Genomic DNA, 22,525 nt, shown 5'->3' with positions numbered 1-22,525 from the left:
AAAGCTCACAATTAATCTTGCAAAATGTGAGTTTGGAAAAGCCACTGTCACTTACTTGGGGAGGATAGTTGGCAGGGGACGTGTTTTACCAGTGATGGCAAAAGTGGCCGCTATTCAGGAGTTCCCTGTGCCCCGTGATCGGCGTGCGCTACGCCGATTCTTAGGAATGGTAGGCTACTATCGCAGTTTTTGCAAGAACTTTTCAACTGTGGTTTGTCCGCTCACTAACTTATTGAGCCCCAAGACTAAATTTGAGTGGACTGAGTCTTGTAACAAAGCATTTGAAAACGTCAAAGCTCTCTTGCTGACTAGTCCCGTGCTGGCTGCGCCAGACTTTAACAGACCATTTCAGCTTGCTGTGGACGCCAGCAATGTAGGTGCTGGTGCCGTACTTTTACAGTCAGGGGTAGACGATGTAAACCATCCTGTGAGTTTCTTTTCTAAGAAATTTAATTCTGCCCAGCGAAAGTACTCCACTATTGAGCAAGAGACCTTGGCTTTAGTTCTAGCTATTCAACACTTCGAAGTGTATTTAGGTTCTACGGTACATCCAGTTAAGGTCTACACTGACCATGATCCACTCAAATTCCTCAATCGCATGTACAACTCGAACAGGAGGTTAATGCGCTGGAGTCTCCTGCTTCAACCATTTAACCTCCAAATTGTGCATGTCCGGGGGATAGACAATGTTATTGCAGATGCGTTATCTAGGGTGGATGCTTAATCGTGTTTTTTTTTTTTTTTTTATTCTTCTCGTCTTAGAGGAAAAGGAGGATACGTTTGAAAAATTAAATTGCGTGACGTCTAGGTTATGGTTAGTAATAAAACAATACTATATATATAGTAGCTGCTATGTTTCTTTTTTTTTTGGGAGGGGATTTGTTTTAACTGTTTGTTTGTTTGGCTTGCTGATCTAAGGTAAGTCATTTGCATCGCGTATATTCATAAGTAAAATGAGTGTTTGTCGTGTCCAGAGTATGGTGACAGGTCACCATTTTGGGGTGGGGGTGTTACGTCCCCCAGCCCTGTTTGATCCTAATCATGTGTTTGAACGCAGTGTCCCTTCTCTTAATTACAGATGATCCACACCTGTGCGGAGCCCTATAAAGAGCTGCTGAAATCACACCTGAGAGCGTACACAGAGAGCTGGAGAACAGAGCTGATGCACTGCCGTGCTGTTTAACTTTATAGGGATTGCGGTCCACCCAGTTGTAGAAAACGTTCCGCTTTTGTAGTTTTTTTTTTTTGTTGTGTTACCATATCTTTCATTTTTCTATTAAACAAGCATACCCCTACCTTTGACACGAGCTGATCTGTGTGCGTCTCTCCTTGATGTTAAGGGTGGTGTCCGTGCGCCCGTAACAGAATGGATAAGTTCATACATTCAGGTTCATGCCCTTATCACATGGACACAGTTGAAAGACCACAATATGTTTAATCTGAGTATTTGTTTTAGTCAAATTAATCCATAATGCTATTTATTTATTTATTTATACTCATAAACGTGTTGTATGAGCCTAGGTCATTGAGACATACAGCCATAATAGAAAGATCTATCACAACTTGTTAAGACTCTATGTAATTGTTCTTATACTTTTATTCTTGTTATAATCTTATTATATGTATTTTTTTATATTTGTACAAACATACACACATACATACAAACATATATATATATATATATATATATATATATATATATATATATATATATATATATATATATATATATATATATATATATATATATAAATGTTATATAATTGTTTTGACATTATATATATGACTGAATTGTGCAATTGAAATGTTTCCTCTTGGCATGAATATAGCCCCTGCTGCTGACATGGCATTAAATAATAAATAAATAAATCACAACATGTTATATGTAAGATAATATGTGTATTATAATGAACTTATAATCTGCTATAATATGGCGGTCGTTCTGGACCAGGAACACAACTAGCTATCATGAAATGAACACAACAGGAGGGTAAATGCTACAGGCTACAATGGCAGTTAGTGTAACGTGTTATGTAGTGTTTCAGGCAACGACATGGCTTCAGCTAAGTCTCACAAAGGCATGAGTAATGCTGAATGGCTTGCGCGTCTGGAGAGTTTTGCCCAAACAGGAGTTTGGCCATCTACACAGGGGAATAGACCTTCTCCCCGACAAAAAAAGATGGCATGAGATGTATCAGAAGGTAAGTTATGCAGCTAGATTCATGGGCAAACTAACAAACTTTTTTGACAATACATTGTGGTATTTTTATTTATGTGTATGGTTAAGTAATTACATGTAAATACAATGTTATATTGATATAATTATGATGACTTATTGCTGTTTTGAGATCCAGTGTCAGAGGTATAATTCATGTTCACAGATAGAAAAGTGCCCTCTGCAAATGAGGGGACAGACCACTCTTCTGAAGGAAGCTCAGACATGTATTTGTGGCTTTCACAAGGTAACTTCAATTAGCCTGGTTCAAGTTGCATAAATAGATAGATGTGTTTGCAACATCAATGTGTCTTTATATCTAAAATCACATTAGGAAGACTGTTTTGTACTTTATGCATGTGTCACAGGTTCATCCACCAGTCACAGGGGAAGCATCACAGAGCACCCCGGCCCAAAGCACACCCTCTGTCAGCGATGTGTCATGTCCTGCAAAGAGACCTAAACTGACATTGTCAATGGTAAGCAGACCACACTATTGCATGCATCACTGCAGATACTGAAACATCTCAACCTTTAACTATAGTGTTAGGGTTTTGTTATCACTAACCATGACAAATCTTTTTAGTTTGAAAAGTCAAGGTTTGGAGGCTCACATGTGGCAGCAGCAAAACCTAATTTGAGCACCCAGAGGAAAACCTCTCAGGTTAATATTAAAAGACATCAAGACTTTTATAATGTCATCATGACTTTATCACTATGTAATTTTAATGTATTAAAACATGGCAATCCCCTTAATAAATTATTCATAATGTTTGACTCCACAGATGTTAGAGCACTCCAGTTCAGCTACAGTTTCATGTCCACCCTCTGATCCTCATCCTCCTCCATCCCCCAAACCTCATCAGCCCGTCATCCAGTCCTCCTCTTCCTTCTTCCTTCCTCCACCTCAGAGTTCACAACGCATCAAAAAAACAGCAACGCCATCAACTGTTTCTGAGAATACTGTTGTGAGGAGCCCAGTAAGATCTCATTCAAAATATATACATGTCTTCATCATTTAATGCTCTCTTAGCTTTTATTTAAACCAGTGTTTTTTATAATATCAGCAGGTCTCATCTCAGCCAGAAGATCTCCCCCTTCTGTGGCCACAGACAATGCCACAGCAAGACCAGAAGTGGGTGTCAGAAGCACTTTTTAGGGTTGGTGCAAAGGGAAAGCTGGAGCTGCGTGAAAACCTACAGTTGTGGTATCACCCCCCACCACCAGCCCTGTTGTACCACCAAGCTCCAACACCTGATAGGTTTTTTTCACAGCGTCTCTTGCTCTGGATGCCATATAAGCTGTGGAAGGTGCGGCTCCAGTGTACTAACCCTGCCTGTGCCAGGCAACAGCTGTGTGGTGGTGGACTGCACAGGAGGGTACGACAGGTGTTAGACATTGACAGATACTACAACCTGGTGACAGAGACCCTGATCTGCACCAGGTGTAGAACCAGCTATCTGTCCTGGAGTCAAGCTGTGCTGCAGCAGTTGGACCTGGCCCATCGATCTGAATTCAGGGTCATCCTCACACGCAAGTAATTATTTTGCAGTCATTTTCACTTATGTGCTACCCTTTCTGATAAATATTTCCTACAATAATTAGATACCTTATAATAAGATACTTAAATGAATGCTTTTTTCCAAGGTATGCCTGTGACATTCGGGTTCTTCGCTTGCTGCGTGAGAGGGGCATGGGGAATGGCCCAGTGAGGATCATCGGCCAGCTGAGAGAGAACCACAGTGAGGAGTGGTTGAAACGTGCGCTTCGGTACACATCAGAGTGTGTGGCCTTTTTTGATAATCGTGGCCTGCATCCGCTGCACTTCCAGGAGCCACCACCACTTGCTTCAGTACCCAGCTACAAATGGCTCCTCACTGTATATAGTCAGGACATTCTCAACAGGCTCGATCACATAAAGGCCAGCATAACATCCACGTATGGATCAATCTTAAAAATGGATTCAACTAAGAAGGTCAGATAAGCTGCTTAATTGACTGTACCCTTATCTATAATGTATTGTTAGACCAAGAGAGCTTTATTTTTTTCAGTGTAACTGATTTGGATGCATGTTGTATTATTTGCTATGCTTATTGTTTCTTTCAGATCACCAAGAAGTTGAGTGGGCCTGCGAAAGGCACAGCACAGTGGCTTACCTCAGTGGGCAATGAGATAGGTCAGGTGCTGATGAGTGTCCTGACTGCGAATGAAGGGGCTGGGTTAGACCTCATGGCTGCAGGGCTCATGGAGCGATACCGGAGTGCTGGTGTTGATCCTCCCACTATCATTTATGTGGACTGTGATTGTTGCAAGAAAGTGGGAGAGACTAAATTGAAGAGGCGGTTCAGCGGCTGGCCAGATGTCATCGTCCGCCTAGACATTTGGCATTTTATGCGACGTCTGGCAGTAGGGTGCACCACTGACGCCCACCAGTTGTACCCTACTTTTATGGCAAGGCTGTCATCCTGTATTTTTGAGTGGGATGCAGGGGATCTCACTCTGCTGAGACAGGCCAAAAGGGAGCAACTCATCCAACAGGGCTGGCCTACTCTGTCGGAGGCAGAACTGGACCATCATTTAACTAAAGCTGAGCTGCTCCAGCACTGCAGGAGGAGAACACGGGGAGAAGAAACCACTTTCCGCCTCCTTGATATGCTCATCAGAGAGCTCATGGGTGGCAAGGGGAATGATGCTCTTGGTGTTCCTCTACTTGACAGTGTGAGAATGCAGCACATCTGGAATGTCCAGAGGCGGCACATCACCTGTATCCAAGACCCTCCAAATGTGCCGCTCTATACTGAAACTGGAACTACAAGCAAGGGTGGGGTGGTTCTAAAAACTTATCGTTGTGCCAGAGGCTCCACATCCCTGGAATCATTTCACTGCCACCTAAACAGATTTATTCCAGGTTTGTCATGTCAGAATATACCACATTTTGCCACTAATTCCTGTTTATCAAGATATTTGCAGATTATATTTTATGTTTTGCATTTTCTCAAAGCAATATTTGGCTTTCTATTTCTTTTTCTAGGGAACAGCGCAAACAGCCTGAACTTCCAGATTTATCTCCTGGAAGGTTTATTACGCTGGAATCAGGACCGGGCTGAAGCTGCTGTTGCAGATGGAGGTTCAACTCTGCGCTCTTACACAGGGGAGCTGGTTTACTCTGTCAATGAGAACTACAATAAGTTGTATGGCAGGAAATTGGTCCCTAGCTTCACTCCACCTGCAGTATACACAGGTAAAAATATTTTGATAAATGCAGCTCATGATGTAGCATGTTTTTGGTAAAATTACAAGTGCTTTTGGACAATAATAATGTAATTTTGACATATCAGAGAAAAATTATACTACCAGAATATTTATACATTATTCTGTGTTCTAGGTTTCAGGGCAGAAAATAAAATACATAGTAGAATATAGAGTAATCCTGTCTTTTTATGATACCCTCTGAATTAGATATATATTGTTCATACAGAAGTGGACAACAAAATATTTACTGCATTTCTAAATAAACCTTTCTGCATAATTTCCATTAAAAAGGTTTCCTGTTACAAATATTTCCTCAGGGGAGCTCATTGGAGTACAGTACTTGTTGAGGCAGAATAGTCAGCCCCTGGAGGACATGTGCCCTACCTCTGATAGGACCTCTCAATTGCTGGAGGAGATAGATGTGGAGGAGCAAGTGGAAAAGGATGAGGGTTTCATTGATTTCTTTGGAGAGGAAGCCACAGTGGCAAATCTTGTGGCATCAGATGACTTAGTCCTTTCAGGTCCACCAGTTCTACCAGCTGCACCAGTTCCCAGTGTCCAGGCTCCTACAGCTGCACCACTGCCCAGTGTCAAAATTCCACCACTGCCCATTGTCCAGACTCCACCACTGCCCAGTGTCCAGACTCCACCATTGCCCAGTGTCCAGACTCCACCACTGCCCAGTGTCCAGACTCCACCATTGCCCAGTGTCCAGACTCCACCATTGCCCAGTGTCCAAACTCCACCACTGCCCAGTGTCCAGACTCCACCACTGCCCAGTGTCCAGGCTCCACCACTGCTCAGAGTCCGGGCTCCTTCAACTGCACCAGTGCCCAGTGTAGCTGCATCACTGCTCAGTGTCCAGGCTCCACCATTGTTCAGAGTCCGGGCTCCTTCAGCTGCACCAGTGCCCAGTGTCCAGGCTCCACCACTGCTCAGAGTCCGGGCTCCTTCAGCTGCACCAGTGCCCAGTGTAGCTGCACCACTGCCCAGTGTCCAGACTCCACCACTGCCCAGTGTCCAGGCTCCACCACTGCTCAGAGTCCGGGCTCCTTCAGCTGCACCAGTGCCCAGTGTAGCTGCACCACTGCCCAGTGTCCAGACTCCACCACTGCCCAGTGTCCAGGCTCCACCACTGCTCAGAGTCCGGGCTCCTTCAGCTGCACCAGTGCCCAGTGTAGCTGCATCACTGCTCAGTGTCCAGGCTCCACCACTGCTCAGAGTCCGGGCTCCTTCAGCTGCACCAGTACCCAGTGTCCAGGATCCTTTAGATACACCAGTGCCCTCAGCAATGGTAAAATTTCCTTTTCTATACGAATTGTCACTCATTTAGTTATCTGCCATTAAGCAGTAAACTTACTTAACAGCATGTAAATACCTAACCAACAGTTATATATTTCCAGGCTGTTGACGAACACTGCATTCCTGGAATGGACCGGGTGGATGCGTTGGCAGAGTGTCTGGTGGAGCTGCGCACACAGACAAGCCTCACACTTACCAACCAACAAGTTGCGACCATTGTGGGTCTGTGGCAGAACCTGGACAAATTTGATAAAGACAGGGTGGTGTATGCTGCTCGTCATCAAGACAGGCTACTTACAGGACGTTTTAGGTCCCCAAAAAAGAAAGCTGTCTTCACTCCTGGTGTCGACAGCACAAAAAGGTGTGTTTTGGGTTCTAGCGGCTCTCCAGCACAGTGGCCTAATTGCTGTCGCCTTGTTGAAATGATTTTCATAAGGTTATGTAACATCCACCGAAGCCCCAAGAAACAGCGGACAGAATGTCTGTCTAGATGGGATCTCATTCTTCGTGATTACAGAAAAATTCGGCAGCTAATCCTGAGCAATGGAACGGTGATGAGTGACACAACCCTTCAGCTAGTTGAGGTAAATCAGAGGACCCTTACGACATGGCACAATAACCGTTTAAAGGGTCAGGAGGTCTCCTTGCTGTTGCAAGGGCTGGACCTTCCAGAGGCACGTCCAGTGGCTTTGGATGTTTTGCCTCCAGCACGAGTACAGCCTGTTGTGCCTCCACAATATAGCCACCAGTTGCATACCTACCAGATGCCACCAGACACAGCTGGACAGGCAAAGACAAAGTTTAGAAAGATTGCGCCCTCAGCTACCTGTACATCTGCCACAGCAACTTCAATCTGGCCATCAGCCGTACACCCTCAGCGTTCAGCCACGTCCAGCCAGCTATGGACAATTTGTCCCAGGCCGACAGCACCACACCCATTGGTTCCTGACACACCCACTGCCCCTGTTGTGTCTCAGATGTTTCTGGTGCCCTGCCCAGCCCCATTTTCCACCATTAACCCTGGAGCAATTTCCTCTGAGCCACCTGCAAATGACACAGCCACTCCAACCAAACGATCGTACAATCGCACTGTAAAAGCAAATTCGTGCAGAAAGTGTGGCCAATTTCGTACTCAAGAAACTGGCCATAGCCAGTACAAAGGCAAAATATATTGCCCTAATAAAGAAACAATTACGAAGGAGCAGTGGTTACAGATTATGAGAAGATAACTCATTTATTTATGTGTGATACATTCATTTTGTTCTCTTGGTTGGATCTGTTCTGTTTTTTATCTTCCAGCCATATTTAATGTTAAAGAGTTATACTGTGCACTTTTTTTTATCTTGTATTATTATTATTATTATTATTATTATTATTATAAACATGTGGGTATGTATGTGAATACACTATAATACATATGGAAATATATATACATATTAAATAAAGTTAAACTATTATTATTATTATTATAGAAAGGTTTATGTGTAGAGGAAGCAGTATAAAGTAAAATACCAAAATGTGTAGATTTTGATGTATATATTTATATATTTTTTTGTACTTATTTTATATAGCGTGTGCACTTAAAATTCTTAATTTTATATTGAATTTAGTACTTTTCCTACATTTTTTTAAATATGTATATAGTTAATAAATATATTTCTCTTTGACTGGTGTGTTGTATTTATTTGTTTTATTGAATGTAATGACATTCAGTTTACAGTTAAATTCAGTGTCACGTGTAGCTTTGCAGTAAGTAATATGATACAATAAAGTGTGAATGCCGTAATAAGGAGGTTATTTTGTCCCTACTGCCACAGGAAATGATTGCCTTAATAAATGCACTTTGACTAATGATAATGATAATGAGAATAAAATAAAAATCAATCTTAGAAACGAAAGAATTATTAAATCAAAAACATTACTGTCAAAATCAATCTTAGAAACGAAACAATAATTAAATTCAAATACATTACTTTTAAAATCAAACTTGGACACGAAACAATCGATTTACGATTTTTAACAAATACACGCATAACTTTATGTGACAGCGTGGATTCGAACCTACGATTTCCTGAATTTCTCGCGCTTCTCTTCCTCCCTCTCCCCTCTTCCCCCCCTTCTTATACAGACAATTGTTCCCCAGCTTTGGCGGAGCTGGTAGAGCGGAGGACTGTAGGTTGGAGTGTTGGCCATCCTTAGGTCGCTGGTTCAACTCCGGCTCGAAGGAGGTGTTTTTTTTCATGTTCCCACCAATTTTTTGGTTTGGAGCTGGCTTTCTCACAGCTGTCAGCAGAGCTTGAATTCGCAGTCCACAATTGGAAGGCAAAAGAGCTTTCCCTGACCGGGAATCGAACCCGGGCCGCGGCAGTGAGAGCGCCGAATCCTAACCACTAGACCACCAGGGAGGGATGGTGGACTGGAGGGCTGGTGGGCTGGTGGGCTGGTAGTATGTTCTCCTGATAACAAGGTGAGAATGAGCAGACATCAATGCTTGCCACCGTCACATCGAAAACCAAGAAGTCTGTAACAATCGGGTGTTTTACTAATGGTGGGCCAGTGGCGCAATGGATAACGCGTCTGACTACGGATCAGAAGATTCTAGGTTCGACTCCTGGCTGGCTCGCTCTGTGCTTGTTTTTCTCCGGCTTATTTTGTTGTTGTGTTTTTTTTCTCCAAAGTCCAAAAGAAAAGGCAACTCTCTAGGCATTCTTCTATTTTTTACAAAAAAAGGCACATTCTGCACACCCATTCCGATGTCTAGGGGAGACACGGACATGCTTTGGTATTGCCCTTCGTCTCACAAAATGCAGGCTGGTGGGCCAGTTGATTCTAGAATGAACAATTTCATCGCTACTCTGTAACCGCTTTACTACTTTGAAGGGTGCAATGCCATGTGGTTTTGATGTCACAGGCTTGCCATTTTGAAGCCTTATCACTAATTGCCACCTGGACATTGAGAATAATTTGTAATCTGCATTAAACTGAACGAGCGAATAATCAGCAATTTTGCGGATTAAAAATTGGTCTCACTTTCATTATTAACCTCACAACATGTCAGTTTTGTACCTTGACAGACCGACGATAGGCAGTTTTTACTCTAGATAACGGTTGCCATGTGTGTTTTCAGATGCATGACACAAGTATTTTCACCTGGACAAGACCTTAATTACCAGTTCGATGTATAAATTCAGCAATCACAGGATTCTGGCCAAAAAACTGAACCATGTGTGAGTCAACAAACATGTCCCTTGAATGCATGCAACACTATATATTTCAGTAAACCGTCCCTTCGGATGATTCTTGTATTGCCAAATTATTATCACATTGTTAAAGTCACACACCAAAAGCAAAAGGCCACTACAAAACCCTGCGCCCACACTGGCCACATTTATGGAAAGTGGCCCACAAGCTTGTGGCCAGTTAAAGCTGGCCAGTTCCCATATGGTCTAGCAGTTAGGATTCCTGGTTTTCTCGTACGCAGCCAGGGGTTGACCCAAGTTTTTCCTCTAGATAAAGGTTGCCGTGTGTGTTTTCTAATGGATGACACGAATATTTTCACTTGGACAAGAGCTTAATTACCAGTTTGAGGAATCAATTCTGCAATCACAGAAATCTGCCCAAATACACTGAACCCCCGGGTTGAGTGAAAAAACAGATTCCCTGAATGCATACAACACTATATAATTCAGAAAACCGTCCTTTTGGATAATTCTTGTTTTGCCAAATTATTATCACATTGTTACAGTCACAGAACTAAAGCAACAGGCCACTACAAGGTCCTGCGCCCACGCTGACCACATGTATGGAAAGTGCGCCAGAAGCCCATGGCCAGTTTAAAGTGTCCAAGTCCCATATGGTCTAGCGGTTAGGATTCCTGGTTTTCACCCAGGCGTCCCGGGTTCAACTCCCGGTATGGGAATGCATGATCCTTTTTGCTTCCCTCCTCAAAAATCCAGCAAATCTTCCTGCACCAGAAGTGACTTTTTGGCCAGCAGTAGAGCTACAGAACCCTGATATGTCGAGGTTCTGATCCAGCAAATCTTCCTGCACCAGAAGTGACTTTTTGGCCAGCAGTAGAGCTACAGAACCCTGATATGTCGAGGTTCTGACTAGCCCTTAGCCCCTTCGATAGCTCAGCTGGTAGAGCGGAGGACTGTAGGGTGGAGTGTTGGCCATCCTTAGGTCGCTGGTTCAACTCCGGCTCGAAGGAGGTGTTTTTTTCATGTTCCCACCAATTTTTTGGTTTGGAGCTGGCTTTCTCACAGCTGTCAGCAGAGCTTGAATTCGCAGTCCACAATTGGAAGGCAAAAGAGCTTTCCCTGACCGGGAAGAGAACCCGGGCCGCGGCGGTGAGAGCGCCGAATCCTAACCACTAGACCACCAGGGAGGGATGGTGGGCTGGAGGGCTGGAGGGCTGGTAGTCTGTTCTCCTGATAACAAGGTGAGAATGAGCAGACATCAATGCTTGCCACCGTCACATCGAAAACCAACAAGTCTGTAACAATCGGGGGTTTTACTAATGGTGGGCCAGTGGCGCAATGGATAACGCGTCTGACTACGGATCAGAAGATTCTAGGTTCGACTCCTGGCTCGCTCTGTGCTTGTTTTTCTCTGGCTTATTTTGTTGTTGTGTTTTTTTTCTCCAAAGTCCAAAAGAAAAGGCAACTCTCTAGGCATTCTTCTATTTTTTACAAAAAAAGGCACATTCTGCACACCCATTCCGATGTCTAGGGGAGACACGGACATGCTTTGGTATTGCCCTTCGTCTCACAAAATGAAGGCTGGTGGGCCAGTTGATTCTAGAATGAACAATTTCATCGCTACTCTGTAACCGCTTTACTACTTTGAAGGGTGACAACATGTCAGTTTTGTACCTTGACAGACCGACGATAGGCAGTTTTTCCTCTAGATAACGGTTGCCATGTGTGTTTTCAGATGCATGACACAAGTATTTTCACCTGGACAAGACCTTAATTACCAGTTCGAGGTATAAATTCAGCAATCACAGGATTCTGGCCAAAAAACTGAACCATGTGTGAGTCAACAAACATGTCCCTTGAATGCATGCAACACTATATATTTCAGTAATCCGTCCCTTCGGATGATTCTTGTATTGCCAAATTATTATCACATTGTTACAGTCACACACCAAAAGCAACAGGCCACTACAAAACCCTGCGCCCACACTGGCCACATTTATGGAAAGTGGCCCACAAGCTTGTGGCCAGTTAAAGCTGGCCAGTTCCCATATGGTCTAGCAGTTAGGATTCCTGGTTTTCTCGTACGCAGCCAGGGGTTGACTCCAGTTTTTCCTCTAGATAAAGGTGTGTGTTTTCAAATGGATGACACGAGTATTTTCACTTGGACAAGAGCTTAATTACCAGTTTGAGGAATCAATTCTGCAATCACAGGAATCTGCCCAAATACACTGAACCCCCGGGTTGAGTGAAAAAACAGATTCCCTGAATGGATACAACACTATATAATTCAGAAAACCGTCCTTTTGGATAATTCTTGTTTTGCCAAATTATTATCACATTGTTACAGTCACAGAACTAAAGCAACAGGCCACTACAAGGTCCTGCGCCCACGCTGACCACATGTATGGAAAGTGCGCCAGAAGCCCATGGCCAGTTTAAAGTGTCCAAATCCCATATGGTCTAGCGGTTAGGATTCCTGGTTTTCACCCAGGCGGCCCGGGTTCAACTCCCGGTATGGGAATGCATGCTCCTTTTTGCTTCCCTGCTCAAAAATCCAGCAAATCTTCCTGCACCAGAAGTGACTTTTTGGCCAGCAGTAGAGCTACAGAACCCTGATATGTTGAGGTTCTGATCCAGCAAATCTTCCTGCACCAGAAGTGACTTTTTGTCCAGCAGTAGAGCTACAGAACCCTGATATGTCGAGGTTCTGACTAGCCCTTAGCCCCTTCGATAGCTCAGCTGGTAGAGCGGAGGACTGTAGGTTGGAGTGTTGGCCATCCTTAGGTCGCTGGTTCAACTCCGGCTCGAAGGAGGTGTTTTTTTCATGTTCCCACCAATTTTTTGGGTTTGGAGCTGGCTTTCTCACAGCTGTCAGCAGAGCTTGAATTCGCAGTCCACAATTGGAAGGCAAAAGAGCTTTCCCTGACCGGGAATCGAACCCGGGCTGCGGCGGTGAGAGCGCCGAATCCTAACCACTAGACCACCAGGGAGGGATGGTGGGCTGGAGGGCTGGAGGGCTGGTAGTCTGTTCTCCTGATAACAAGGTGAGAATGAGCAGACATCAATGCTTGCCACCGTCACATCGAAAACCAACAAGTCTGTAACAATCGGGGGTTTTACTAATGGTGGGCCAGTGGCGCAATGGATAACGCGTCTGACTACGGATCAGAAGATTCTAGGTTCGACTCCTGGCTGGCTCGCTCTGTGCTTGTTTTTCTCCGGCTTATTTTGTTGTTGTGTTTTTTTTCTCCAAAGTCCAAAAGAAAAGGCAACTCTCTAGGCATTCTTCTATTTTTTACAAAAAAAGGCACATTCTGCACACCCATTCCGATGTCTAGGGGAGACACGGACATGCTTTGGTATTGCCCTTCATCTCACAAAATGAAGGCTGGTGGGCCAGTTGATTCTAGAATGAACAATTTCATCGCTACTCTGTAACCGCTTTACTACTTTGAAGGGTGACAACATGTCAGTTTTGTACCTTGACAGACCGACGATAGGCAGTTTTTCCTCTAGATAACGGTTGCCATGTGTGTTTTCAGATGCATGACACAAGTATTTTCACCTGGACAAGACCTTAATTACCAGTTCGAGGTATAAATTCAGCAATCACAGGATTCTGGCCAAAAAACTGAACCATGTGTGAGTCAACAAACATGTCCCTTGAATGCATGCAACACTATATATTTCAGTAATCCGTCCCTTCGGATGATTCTTGTATTGCCAAATTATTATCACATTGTTACAGTCACACACCAAAAGCAACAGGCCACTACAAAACCCTGCGCCCACACTGGCCACATTTATGGAAAGTGGCCCACAAGCTTGTGGCCAGTTAAAGCTGGCCAGTTCCCATATGGTCTAGCAGTTAGGATTCCTGGTTTTCTCGTACGCAGCCAGGGGTTGACTCCAGTTTTTCCTCTAGATAAAGGTGTGTGTTTTCAAATGGATGACACGAGTATTTTCACTTGGACAAGAGCTTAATTACCAGTTTGAGGAATCAATTCTGCAATCACAGGAATCTGCCCAAATACACTGAACCCCCGGGTTGAGTGAAAAAACAGATTCCCTGAATGGATACAACACTATATAATTCAGAAAACCGTCCTTTTGGATAATTCTTGTTTTGCCAAATTATTATCACATTGTTACAGTCACAGAACTAAAGCAACAGGCCACTACAAGGTCCTGCGCCCACGCTGACCACATGTATGGAAAGTGCGCCAGAAGCCCATGGCCAGTTTAAAGTGTCCAAATCCCATATGGTCTAGCGGTTAGGATTCCTGGTTTTCACCCAGGCGTCCCGGGTTCAACTCCCGGTATGGGAATGCATGCTCCTTTTTGCTTCCCTGCTCAAAAATCCAGCAAATCTTCCTGCACCAGAAGTGACTTTTTGGCCAGCAGTAGAGCTACAGAACCCTGATATGTTGAGGTTCTGATCCAGCAAATCTTCCTGCACCAGAAGTGACTTTTTGGCCAGCAGTAGAGCTACAGAACCCTGATATGTCGAGGTTCTGACTAGCCCTTAGCCCCTTCGATAGCTCAGCTGGTAGAGCGGAGGACTGTAGGTTGGAGTGTTGGCCATCCTTAGGTCGCTGGTTCAACTCCGGCTCGAAGGAGGTGTTTTTTTCATGTTCCCACCAATTTTTTGGTTTGGAGCTGGCTTTCTCACAGCTGTCAGCAGAGCTTGAATTCGCAGTCCACAATTGGAAGGCAAAAGAGCTTTCCCTGACCGGGAAGAGAACCCGGGCCGCGGCGGTGAGAGCGCCGAATCCTAACCACTAGACCACCAGGGAGGGATGGTGGGCTGGAGGGCTCGTGGGCTGGTGTGCTGGAGGGCTGGTGGGCTGGTGGGCTGGAGGGCTGGTAGTCTGTTCTCTTGATAACAAGGTGAGAATGAGCAGACATCAATGCTTGCCACCATCACATCGAAAACCAACAAGTCTGTAACAATCGGGGGTCTTTACTAATGGTGGGCCAGTGGCGCAATGGATAACGCGTCTGACTACGGATCAGAAGATTCTAGGTTCGACTCCTGGCTGGCTCGCTGTGTGCTTGTTTTTCTCCGGCTTATTTTGTTGTTGTGTTTTTTTTCTCCAAAGTCCAAAAGAAAAGGCAACTCTCTAGGCATTCTTCTATTTTTTACAAAAAAAGGCACATTCTGCACACCCATTCCGATGTCTAGGGGAGACACGGACATGCTTTGGTATTGCCCTTCGTCTCACAAAATGCAGGCTGGTGGGCCAGTTGATTCTAGAATGAACAATTTCATCGCTACTCTGTAACCGCTTTACTACTTTGAAGGGTGACAACATGTCAGTTTTGTACCTTGACAGACCGACGATAGGCAGTTTTTCCTCTAGATAACGGTTGCCATGTGTGTTTTCAGATGCATGACACAAGTATTTTCACCTGGACAAGACCTTAATTACCAGTTCGAGGTATAAATTCAGCAATCACAGGATTCTGGCCAAAAAACTGAACCATGTGTGAGTCAACAAACATGTCCCTTGAATGCATGCAACACTATATATTTCAGTAATCCGTCCCTTCGGATGATTCTTGTATTGCCAAATTATTATCACATTGTTACAGTCACACACCAAAAGCAACAGGCCACTACAAAACCCTGCGCCCACACTGGCCACATTTATGGAAAGTGGCCCACAAGCTTGTGGCCAGTTAAAGCTGGCCAGTTCCCATATGGTCTAGCAGTTAGGATTCCTGGTTTTCTCGTACGCAGCCAGGGGTTGACTCCAGTTTTTCCTCTAGATAAAGGTTTGTGTTTTCAAATGGATGACACGAGTATTTTCACTTGGACAAGAGCTTAATTACCAGTTTGAGGAATCAATTCTGCAATCACAGGAATCTGCCCAAATACACTGAACCCCCGGGTTGAGTGAAAAAACAGATTCCCTGAATGGATACAACACTATATAATTCAGAAAACCGTCCTTTTGGATAATTCTTGTTTTGCCAAATTATTATCACATTGTTACAGTCACAGAACTAAAGCAACAGGCCACTACAAGGTCCTGCGCCCACGCTGACCACATGTATGGAAAGTGCGACAGAAGCCCATTGCCAGTTTAAAGTGTCCAAATCCCATATGGTCTAGCGGTTAGGATTCCTGGTTTTCACCCAGGCGGCCCGGGTTCAACTCCCGGTATGGGAATGCATGCTCCATTTTGCTTCCCTCCTCAAAATTCCAGCAAATCTTCCTGCACCAGAAGTGACTTTTTGGCCAGCAGTAGAGCTACAGAACCCTGATATGTCGAGGTTCTGATCCAGCAAATCTTCCTGCACCAGAAGTGACTTTTTGGCCAGCAGTAGAGCTACAGAACCCTGATATGTCGAGGTTCTGACTAGCCCTTAGCCCCTTCGATAGCTCAGCTGGTAGAGCGGAGGACTGTAGGTTGGAGTGTTGGCCATCCTTAGGTCGCTGGTTCAACTCCGGCTCGAAGGAGGTGTTTTTGTCATGTTCCCACCAATTTTTTGGTTTGGAGCTGGCTTTCTCACAGCTGTCAGCAGAGCTTGAATTCGCAGTCCACAATTGGAAGGCAAAAGAGCTTTCCCTGACCGGGAATCGAACCCGGGCCGCGGCGGTGAGAGCGCCGAATCCTAACCACTAGACCACCAGGGAGGGATGGTGGGCTGGAGGGCTGGAGGGCTGGTAGTCTGTTCTCCTGATAACAAGGTGAGAATGAGCAGACATCAATGCTTGCCACCGTCACATCGAAAACCAACAAGTCTGTAACAATCGGGGGTTTTACTAATGGTGGGCCAGTGGCGCAATGGATAACGCGTCTGACTACGGATCAGAAGATTCTAGGTTCGACTCCTGGCTCGCTCTGTGCTTGTTTTTCTCTGGCTTATTTTGTTGTTGTGTTTTTTTTCTCCAAAGTCCAAAAGAAAAGGCAACTCTCTAGGCATTCTTCTATTTTTTACAAAAAAAGGCACATTCTGCACACCCATTCCGATGTCTAGGGGAGACACGGACATGCTTTGGTATTGCCCTTCGTCTCACAAAATGAAGGCTGGTGGGCCAGTTGATTCTAGAATGAACAATTTCATCGCTACTCTGTAACCGCTTTACTACTTTGAAGGGTGACAACATGTCAGTTTTGTACCTTGACAGACCGACGATAGGCAGTTTTTCCTCTAGATAACGGTTGCCATGTGTGTTTTCAGATGCATGACACAAGTATTTTCACCTGGACAAGACCTTAATTACCAGTTCGAGGTATAAATTCAGCAATCACAGGATTCTGGCCAAAAAACTGAACCATGTGTGAGTCAACAAACATGTCCCTTGAATGCATGCAACACTATATATTTCAGTAATCCGTCCCTTCGGATGATTCTTGTATTGCCAAATTATTATCACATTGTTACAGTCACACACCAAAAGCAACAGGCCACTACAAAACCCTGCGCCCACACTGGCCACATTTATGGAAAGTGGCCCACAAGCTTGTGGCCAGTTAAAGCTGGCCAGTTCCCATATGGTCTAGCAGTTAGGATTCCTGGTTTTCTCGTACGCAGCCAGGGGTTGACTCCAGTTTTTCCTCTAGATAAAGGTGTGTGTTTTCAAATGGATGACACGAGTATTTTCACTTGGACAAGAGCTTAATTACCAGTTTGAGGAATCAATTCTGCAATCACAGGAATCTGCCCAAATACACTGAACCCCCGGGTTGAGTGAAAAAACAGATTCCCTGAATGGATACAACACTATATAATTCAGAAAACCGTCCTTTTGGATAATTCTTGTTTTGCCAAATTATTATCACATTGTTACAGTCACAGAACTAAAGCAACAGGCCACTACAAGGTCCTGCGCCCACGCTGACCACATGTATGGAAAGTGCGCCAGAAGCCCATGGCCAGTTTAAAGTGTCCAAATCCCATATGGTCTAGCGGTTAGGATTCCTGGTTTTCACCCAGGCGGCCCGGGTTCAACTCCCGGTATGGGAATGCATGCTCCTTTTTGCTTCCCTGCTCAAAAATCCAGCAAATCTTCCTGCACCAGAAGTGACTTTTTGGCCAGCAGTAGAGCTACAGAACCCTGATATGTTGAGGTTCTGATCCAGCAAATCTTCCTGCACCAGAAGTGACTTTTTGTCCAGCAGTAGAGCTACAGAACCCTGATATGTCGAGGTTCTGACTAGCCCTTAGCCCCTTCGATAGCTCAGCTGGTAGAGCGGAGGACTGTAGGTTGGAGTGTTGGCCATCCTTAGGTCGCTGGTTCAACTCCGGCTCGAAGGAGGTGTTTTTTTCATGTTCCCACCAATTTTTTGGGTTTGGAGCTGGCTTTCTCACAGCTGTCAGCAGAGCTTGAATTCGCAGTCCACAATTGGAAGGCAAAAGAGCTTTCCCTGACCGGGAATCGAACCCGGGCTGCGGCGGTTAGAGCGCCGAATCCTAACCACTAGACCACCAGGGAGGGATGGTGGGCTGGAGGGCTGGAGGGCTGGTAGTCTGTTCTCCTGATAACAAGCTGAGAATGAGCAGACATCAATGCTTGCCACCGTCACATCGAAAACCAACAAGTCTGTAACAATCGGGGGTTTTACTAATGGTGGGCCAGTGGCGCAATGGATAACGCGTCTGACTACGGATCAGAAGATTCTAGGTTCGACTCCTGGCTGGCTCGCTCTGTGCTTGTTTTTCTCCGGCTTATTTTGTTGTTGTGTTTTTTTTCTCCAAAGTCCAAAAGAAAAGGCAACTCTCTAGGCATTCTTCTATTTTTTACAAAAAAAGGCACATTCTGCACACCCATTCCGATGTCTAGGGGAGACACGGACATGCTTTGGTATTGCCCTTCGTCTCACAAAATGAAGGCTGGTGGGCCAGTTGATTCTAGAATGAACAATTTCATCGCTACTCTGTAACCGCTTTACTACTTTGAAGGGTGACAACATGTCAGTTTTGTACCTTGACAGACCGACGATAGGCAGTTTTTCCTCTAGATAACGGTTGCCATGTGTGTTTTCAGATGCATGACACAAGTATTTTCACCTGGACAAGACCTTAATTACCAGTTCGAGGTATAAATTCAGCAATCACAGGATTCTGGCCAAAAAACTGAACCATGTGTGAGTCAACAAACATGTCCCTTGAATGCATGCAACACTATATATTTCAGTAATCCGTCCCTTCGGATGATTCTTGTATTGCCAAATTATTATCACATTGTTACAGTCACACACCAAAAGCAACAGGCCACTACAAAACCCTGCGCCCACACTGGCCACATTTATGGAAAGTGGCCCACAAGCTTGTGGCCAGTTAAAGCTGGCCAGTTCCCATATGGTCTAGCAGTTAGGATTCCTGGTTTTCTCGTACGCAGCCAGGGGTTGACTCCAGTTTTTCCTCTAGATAAAGGTGTGTGTTTTCAAATGGATGACACGAGTATTTTCACTTGGACAAGAGCTTAATTACCAGTTTGAGGAATCAATTCTGCAATCACAGGAATCTGCCCAAATACACTGAACCCCCGGGTTGAGTGAAAAAACAGATTCCCTGAATGGATACAACACTATATAATTCAGAAAACCGTCCTTTTGGATAATTCTTGTTTTGCCAAATTATTATCACATTGTTACAGTCACAGAACTAAAGCAACAGGCCACTACAAGGTCCTGCGCCCACGCTGACCACATGTATGGAAAGTGCGCCAGAAGCCCATGGCCAGTTTAAAGTGTCCAAATCCCATATGGTCTAGCGGTTAGGATTCCTGGTTTTCACCCAGGCGTCCCGGGTTCAACTCCCGGTATGGGAATGCATGCTCCTTTTTGCTTCCCTGCTCAAAAATCCAGCAAATCTTCCTGCACCAGAAGTGACTTTTTGGCCAGCAGTAGAGCTACAGAACCCTGATATGTTGAGGTTCTGATCCAGCAAATCTTCCTGCACCAGAAGTGACTTTTTGGCCAGCAGTAGAGCTACAGAACCCTGATATGTCGAGGTTCTGACTAGCCCTTAGCCCCTTCGATAGCTCAGCTGGTAGAGCGGAGGACTGTAGGTTGGAGTGTTGGCCATCCTTAGGTCGCTGGTTCAACTCCGGCTCGAAGGAGGTGTTTTTTTCATGTTCCCACCAATTTTTTGGTTTGGAGCTGGCTTTCTCACAGCTGTCAGCAGAGCTTGAATTCGCAGTCCACAATTGGAAGGCAAAAGAGCTTTCCCTGACCGGGAAGAGAACCCGGGCCGCGGCGGTGAGAGCGCCGAATCCTAACCACTAGACCACCAGGGAGGGATGGTGGGCTGGAGGGCTCGTGGGCTGGTGTGCTGGAGGGCTGGTGGGCTGGTGGGCTGGAGGGCTGGTAGTCTGTTCTCTTGATAACAAGGTGAGAATGAGCAGACATCAATGCTTGCCACCATCACATCGAAAACCAACAAGTCTGTAACAATCGGGGGTCTTTACTAATGGTGGGCCAGTGGCGCAATGGATAACGCGTCTGACTACGGATCAGAAGATTCTAGGTTCGACTCCTGGCTGGCTCGCTGTGTGCTTGTTTTTCTCCGGCTTATTTTGTTGTTGTGTTTTTTTTCTCCAAAGTCCAAAAGAAAAGGCAACTCTCTAGGCATTCTTCTATTTTTTACAAAAAAAGGCACATTCTGCACACCCATTCCGATGTCTAGGGGAGACACGGACATGCTTTGGTATTGCCCTTCGTCTCACAAAATGCAGGCTGGTGGGCCAGTTGATTCTAGAATGAACAATTTCATCGCTACTCTGTAACCGCTTTACTACTTTGAAGGGTGACAACATGTCAGTTTTGTACCTTGACAGACCGACGATAGGCAGTTTTTCCTCTAGATAACGGTTGCCATGTGTGTTTTCAGATGCATGACACAAGTATTTTCACCTGGACAAGACCTTAATTACCAGTTCGAGGTATAAATTCAGCAATCACAGGATTCTGGCCAAAAAACTGAACCATGTGTGAGTCAACAAACATGTCCCTTGAATGCATGCAACACTATATATTTCAGTAATCCGTCCCTTCGGATGATTCTTGTATTGCCAAATTATTATCACATTGTTACAGTCACACACCAAAAGCAACAGGCCACTACAAAACCCTGCGCCCACACTGGCCACATTTATGGAAAGTGGCCCACAAGCTTGTGGCCAGTTAAAGCTGGCCAGTTCCCATATGGTCTAGCAGTTAGGATTCCTGGTTTTCTCGTACGCAGCCAGGGGTTGACTCCAGTTTTTTCCTCTAGATAAAGGTTTGTGTTTTCAAATGGATGACACGAGTATTTCACTTGGACAAGAGCTTAATTACCAGTTTGAGGAATCAATTCTGCAATCACAGGAATCTGCCCAAATACACTGAAACCCCCGGGTTGAGTGAAAAAACAGATTCCCTGAATGGATACAACACTATATAATTCAGAAAACCGTCCCTTTTGGATAATTCTTGTTTTGCCAAATTATTATCACATTGTTACAGTCACAGAACTAAAGCAACAGGCCACTACAAGGTCCTGCGCCCACGCTGACCACATGTATGGAAAGTGCGACAGAAGCCCATTGCCAGTTTAAAGTGTCCAAATCCCATATGGTCTAGCGGTTAGGATTCCTGGTTTTCAACCCAGGCGGGCCCGGGTTCAACTCCCGGTATGGGAATGCATGCTCCATTTTGCTTCCCTCCTCAAAATTCCAGCAAATCTTCCTGCCACCAGAAGTGGACTTTTTGGCCAGCAGTAGAGCTTACAGAACCCTGATATGTCGAGGTTCTGATCCAGCAAATCTTCCTGCACCAGAAGTGACTTTTTGGCCAGCAGTAGAGCTACAGAACCCTGATATGTACGAGTTCTGGACTAGCCCTTTAGGCCCTTCGATTAGCCCTCAGCTGGTAGAGCGGTAGGACTGTAGGTGGAGTGTGCGCCATCCGTATGGTCGCCTTGGTTCTAACTCCGGCTTCGAAGGGAGGTGTTTTGTCATGTTCCACCAATTTTTTGGCTTGGAGCTGGCTTTCTCACAGCTGTCAGCAGAGCTTGAATTCGCAGTCCACAATTGGAAGGCAAAAGAGCTTTCCCTGACCGGGAATCGAACCCGGGCCGCGGCGGTGAGAGCGCCGAATCCTAACCACTAGACCACCAGGGAGGGATGGCTGGGCTGGAGGGCTGGAGGGCTGGTAGTCTGTTCTCCTGATAACAAGGTGAGAATGAGCAGACATCAATGCTTGCCACCGTCACATCGAAAACCAACAAGTCTGTAACAATCGGGGGTTTACTAATGGTGGGCCAGTGGCGCAATGGATAACGCGTCTGACTACGGATCAGAAGATTCTAGGTTCGACTCCTGGCTCGCTCTGTGCTTGTTTTTCTCTGGCTTATTTTGTTGTTGTGTTTTTTTTCTCCAAAGTCCAAAAGAAAAGGCAACTCTCTAGCATTCTTCTATTTTTTCAAAAAAAGGCACATTCTGCACACCCATTCCGATGTCTAGGGGAGACACGGACATGCTTTGGTATTGCCCTTCGTCCACAAAATGAAGGCTGGTGGGCCAGTTGATTCTAGAATGAACAATTTCATCGCTACTCTGTAA

The 22,525-nt window shown here is 45.1% G+C and overlaps 1 protein-coding gene and 28 non-coding genes across 29 annotated transcripts; 22 read left to right on the top strand and 7 right to left on the bottom strand.

Annotated features, from left to right (window-relative positions):
- The first annotated feature begins 1,826 nt into the window (after nt 1–1,826).
- Nucleotides 1,827–8,382, top strand: LOC113095216 (uncharacterized). The gene is made up of 12 exons (XM_026260840.1): nt 1,827–2,201; nt 2,382–2,462; nt 2,584–2,694; nt 2,802–2,879; nt 3,001–3,195; nt 3,283–3,752; nt 3,863–4,190; nt 4,322–5,123; nt 5,247–5,456; nt 5,785–6,198; nt 6,628–6,761; nt 6,871–8,382. The coding sequence occupies exons 1-12, from the start codon at nt 2,088–2,090 to the stop codon at nt 7,996–7,998; spliced, it is 4,065 nt and encodes a 1,354-aa protein (XP_026116625.1). The 5' UTR covers nt 1,827–2,087; the 3' UTR covers nt 7,999–8,382.
- Nucleotides 8,383–9,102: 720 nt separating this feature from the next.
- Nucleotides 9,103–9,174, bottom strand: trnae-cuc (transfer RNA glutamic acid (anticodon CUC)). Its single transcript has one exon. It is a non-coding gene; the product is annotated as a tRNA-Glu (tRNA).
- A 145-nt stretch (nt 9,175–9,319) lies between these two features.
- trnar-acg (transfer RNA arginine (anticodon ACG)) lies at nt 9,320–9,392 on the top strand. Its single transcript has one exon. It is a non-coding gene; the product is annotated as a tRNA-Arg (tRNA).
- A 1,224-nt stretch (nt 9,393–10,616) lies between these two features.
- Nucleotides 10,617–10,688, top strand: trnae-uuc (transfer RNA glutamic acid (anticodon UUC)). The gene has a single exon. It is a non-coding gene; the product is annotated as a tRNA-Glu (tRNA).
- Nucleotides 10,689–10,891: 203 nt separating this feature from the next.
- Nucleotides 10,892–10,979, top strand: trnay-gua (transfer RNA tyrosine (anticodon GUA)). The gene is given in 2 exon segments: nt 10,892–10,928; nt 10,944–10,979. It is a non-coding gene; the product is annotated as a tRNA-Tyr (tRNA).
- Nucleotides 10,980–11,084: 105 nt separating this feature from the next.
- trnae-cuc (transfer RNA glutamic acid (anticodon CUC)) lies at nt 11,085–11,156 on the bottom strand. Its single transcript has one exon. It is a non-coding gene; the product is annotated as a tRNA-Glu (tRNA).
- A 137-nt stretch (nt 11,157–11,293) lies between these two features.
- Nucleotides 11,294–11,366, top strand: trnar-acg (transfer RNA arginine (anticodon ACG)). The gene has a single exon. It is a non-coding gene; the product is annotated as a tRNA-Arg (tRNA).
- A 1,052-nt stretch (nt 11,367–12,418) lies between these two features.
- Nucleotides 12,419–12,490, top strand: trnae-uuc (transfer RNA glutamic acid (anticodon UUC)). The gene has a single exon. It is a non-coding gene; the product is annotated as a tRNA-Glu (tRNA).
- A 203-nt stretch (nt 12,491–12,693) lies between these two features.
- trnay-gua (transfer RNA tyrosine (anticodon GUA)) lies at nt 12,694–12,781 on the top strand. Its single transcript is given in 2 exon segments — nt 12,694–12,730; nt 12,746–12,781. It is a non-coding gene; the product is annotated as a tRNA-Tyr (tRNA).
- Nucleotides 12,782–12,887: 106 nt separating this feature from the next.
- Nucleotides 12,888–12,959, bottom strand: trnae-cuc (transfer RNA glutamic acid (anticodon CUC)). The gene has a single exon. It is a non-coding gene; the product is annotated as a tRNA-Glu (tRNA).
- Nucleotides 12,960–13,096: 137 nt separating this feature from the next.
- On the top strand, nt 13,097–13,169 carry trnar-acg (transfer RNA arginine (anticodon ACG)). The gene has a single exon. It is a non-coding gene; the product is annotated as a tRNA-Arg (tRNA).
- A 1,056-nt stretch (nt 13,170–14,225) lies between these two features.
- trnae-uuc (transfer RNA glutamic acid (anticodon UUC)) lies at nt 14,226–14,297 on the top strand. Its single transcript has one exon. It is a non-coding gene; the product is annotated as a tRNA-Glu (tRNA).
- A 203-nt stretch (nt 14,298–14,500) lies between these two features.
- Nucleotides 14,501–14,588, top strand: trnay-gua (transfer RNA tyrosine (anticodon GUA)). Its single transcript is given in 2 exon segments — nt 14,501–14,537; nt 14,553–14,588. It is a non-coding gene; the product is annotated as a tRNA-Tyr (tRNA).
- A 105-nt stretch (nt 14,589–14,693) lies between these two features.
- trnae-cuc (transfer RNA glutamic acid (anticodon CUC)) lies at nt 14,694–14,765 on the bottom strand. The gene has a single exon. It is a non-coding gene; the product is annotated as a tRNA-Glu (tRNA).
- A 178-nt stretch (nt 14,766–14,943) lies between these two features.
- Nucleotides 14,944–15,016, top strand: trnar-acg (transfer RNA arginine (anticodon ACG)). Its single transcript has one exon. It is a non-coding gene; the product is annotated as a tRNA-Arg (tRNA).
- Nucleotides 15,017–16,072: 1,056 nt separating this feature from the next.
- On the top strand, nt 16,073–16,144 carry trnae-uuc (transfer RNA glutamic acid (anticodon UUC)). Its single transcript has one exon. It is a non-coding gene; the product is annotated as a tRNA-Glu (tRNA).
- A 203-nt stretch (nt 16,145–16,347) lies between these two features.
- On the top strand, nt 16,348–16,435 carry trnay-gua (transfer RNA tyrosine (anticodon GUA)). The gene is given in 2 exon segments: nt 16,348–16,384; nt 16,400–16,435. It is a non-coding gene; the product is annotated as a tRNA-Tyr (tRNA).
- Nucleotides 16,436–16,540: 105 nt separating this feature from the next.
- trnae-cuc (transfer RNA glutamic acid (anticodon CUC)) lies at nt 16,541–16,612 on the bottom strand. The gene has a single exon. It is a non-coding gene; the product is annotated as a tRNA-Glu (tRNA).
- A 137-nt stretch (nt 16,613–16,749) lies between these two features.
- Nucleotides 16,750–16,822, top strand: trnar-acg (transfer RNA arginine (anticodon ACG)). The gene has a single exon. It is a non-coding gene; the product is annotated as a tRNA-Arg (tRNA).
- A 1,052-nt stretch (nt 16,823–17,874) lies between these two features.
- trnae-uuc (transfer RNA glutamic acid (anticodon UUC)) lies at nt 17,875–17,946 on the top strand. The gene has a single exon. It is a non-coding gene; the product is annotated as a tRNA-Glu (tRNA).
- A 203-nt stretch (nt 17,947–18,149) lies between these two features.
- Nucleotides 18,150–18,237, top strand: trnay-gua (transfer RNA tyrosine (anticodon GUA)). The gene is given in 2 exon segments: nt 18,150–18,186; nt 18,202–18,237. It is a non-coding gene; the product is annotated as a tRNA-Tyr (tRNA).
- Nucleotides 18,238–18,552: 315 nt separating this feature from the next.
- On the top strand, nt 18,553–18,625 carry trnar-acg (transfer RNA arginine (anticodon ACG)). Its single transcript has one exon. It is a non-coding gene; the product is annotated as a tRNA-Arg (tRNA).
- A 1,056-nt stretch (nt 18,626–19,681) lies between these two features.
- Nucleotides 19,682–19,753, top strand: trnae-uuc (transfer RNA glutamic acid (anticodon UUC)). Its single transcript has one exon. It is a non-coding gene; the product is annotated as a tRNA-Glu (tRNA).
- A 203-nt stretch (nt 19,754–19,956) lies between these two features.
- On the top strand, nt 19,957–20,044 carry trnay-gua (transfer RNA tyrosine (anticodon GUA)). Its single transcript is given in 2 exon segments — nt 19,957–19,993; nt 20,009–20,044. It is a non-coding gene; the product is annotated as a tRNA-Tyr (tRNA).
- A 105-nt stretch (nt 20,045–20,149) lies between these two features.
- On the bottom strand, nt 20,150–20,221 carry trnae-cuc (transfer RNA glutamic acid (anticodon CUC)). Its single transcript has one exon. It is a non-coding gene; the product is annotated as a tRNA-Glu (tRNA).
- Nucleotides 20,222–20,399: 178 nt separating this feature from the next.
- trnar-acg (transfer RNA arginine (anticodon ACG)) lies at nt 20,400–20,472 on the top strand. The gene has a single exon. It is a non-coding gene; the product is annotated as a tRNA-Arg (tRNA).
- A 1,058-nt stretch (nt 20,473–21,530) lies between these two features.
- Nucleotides 21,531–21,604, top strand: trnae-uuc (transfer RNA glutamic acid (anticodon UUC)). The gene has a single exon. It is a non-coding gene; the product is annotated as a tRNA-Glu (tRNA).
- A 408-nt stretch (nt 21,605–22,012) lies between these two features.
- trnae-cuc (transfer RNA glutamic acid (anticodon CUC)) lies at nt 22,013–22,084 on the bottom strand. Its single transcript has one exon. It is a non-coding gene; the product is annotated as a tRNA-Glu (tRNA).
- Nucleotides 22,085–22,221: 137 nt separating this feature from the next.
- trnar-acg (transfer RNA arginine (anticodon ACG)) lies at nt 22,222–22,294 on the top strand. The gene has a single exon. It is a non-coding gene; the product is annotated as a tRNA-Arg (tRNA).
- Nucleotides 22,295–22,525: the final 231 nt, after the last annotated feature.

Source organism: Carassius auratus, unplaced genomic scaffold, assembly GCF_003368295.1.
Source record: "Carassius auratus strain Wakin unplaced genomic scaffold, ASM336829v1 scaf_tig00215645, whole genome shotgun sequence".
NCBI lineage: Eukaryota > Metazoa > Chordata > Actinopteri > Cypriniformes > Cyprinidae > Carassius > Carassius auratus.
This window is presented reverse-complemented; position numbering and strand designations above follow the sequence as displayed.

Coding starts and splice junctions, on each gene's coding strand:
- LOC113095216 (XM_026260840.1), top strand. CDS start 2,088: ATGCTGAATGGCTTGCGCGTCTGGAGAGTTTTGCCCAAACAGGAGTTT. Junction 3,196..3,282: donor ATACTGTTGTGAGGAGCCCA/GTAAGATCTCAT, acceptor TTATAATATCAG/CAGGTCTCATCTCAGCCAGA. Junction 4,191..4,321: donor AAATGGATTCAACTAAGAAG/GTCAGATAAGCT, acceptor TGTTTCTTTCAG/ATCACCAAGAAGTTGAGTGG.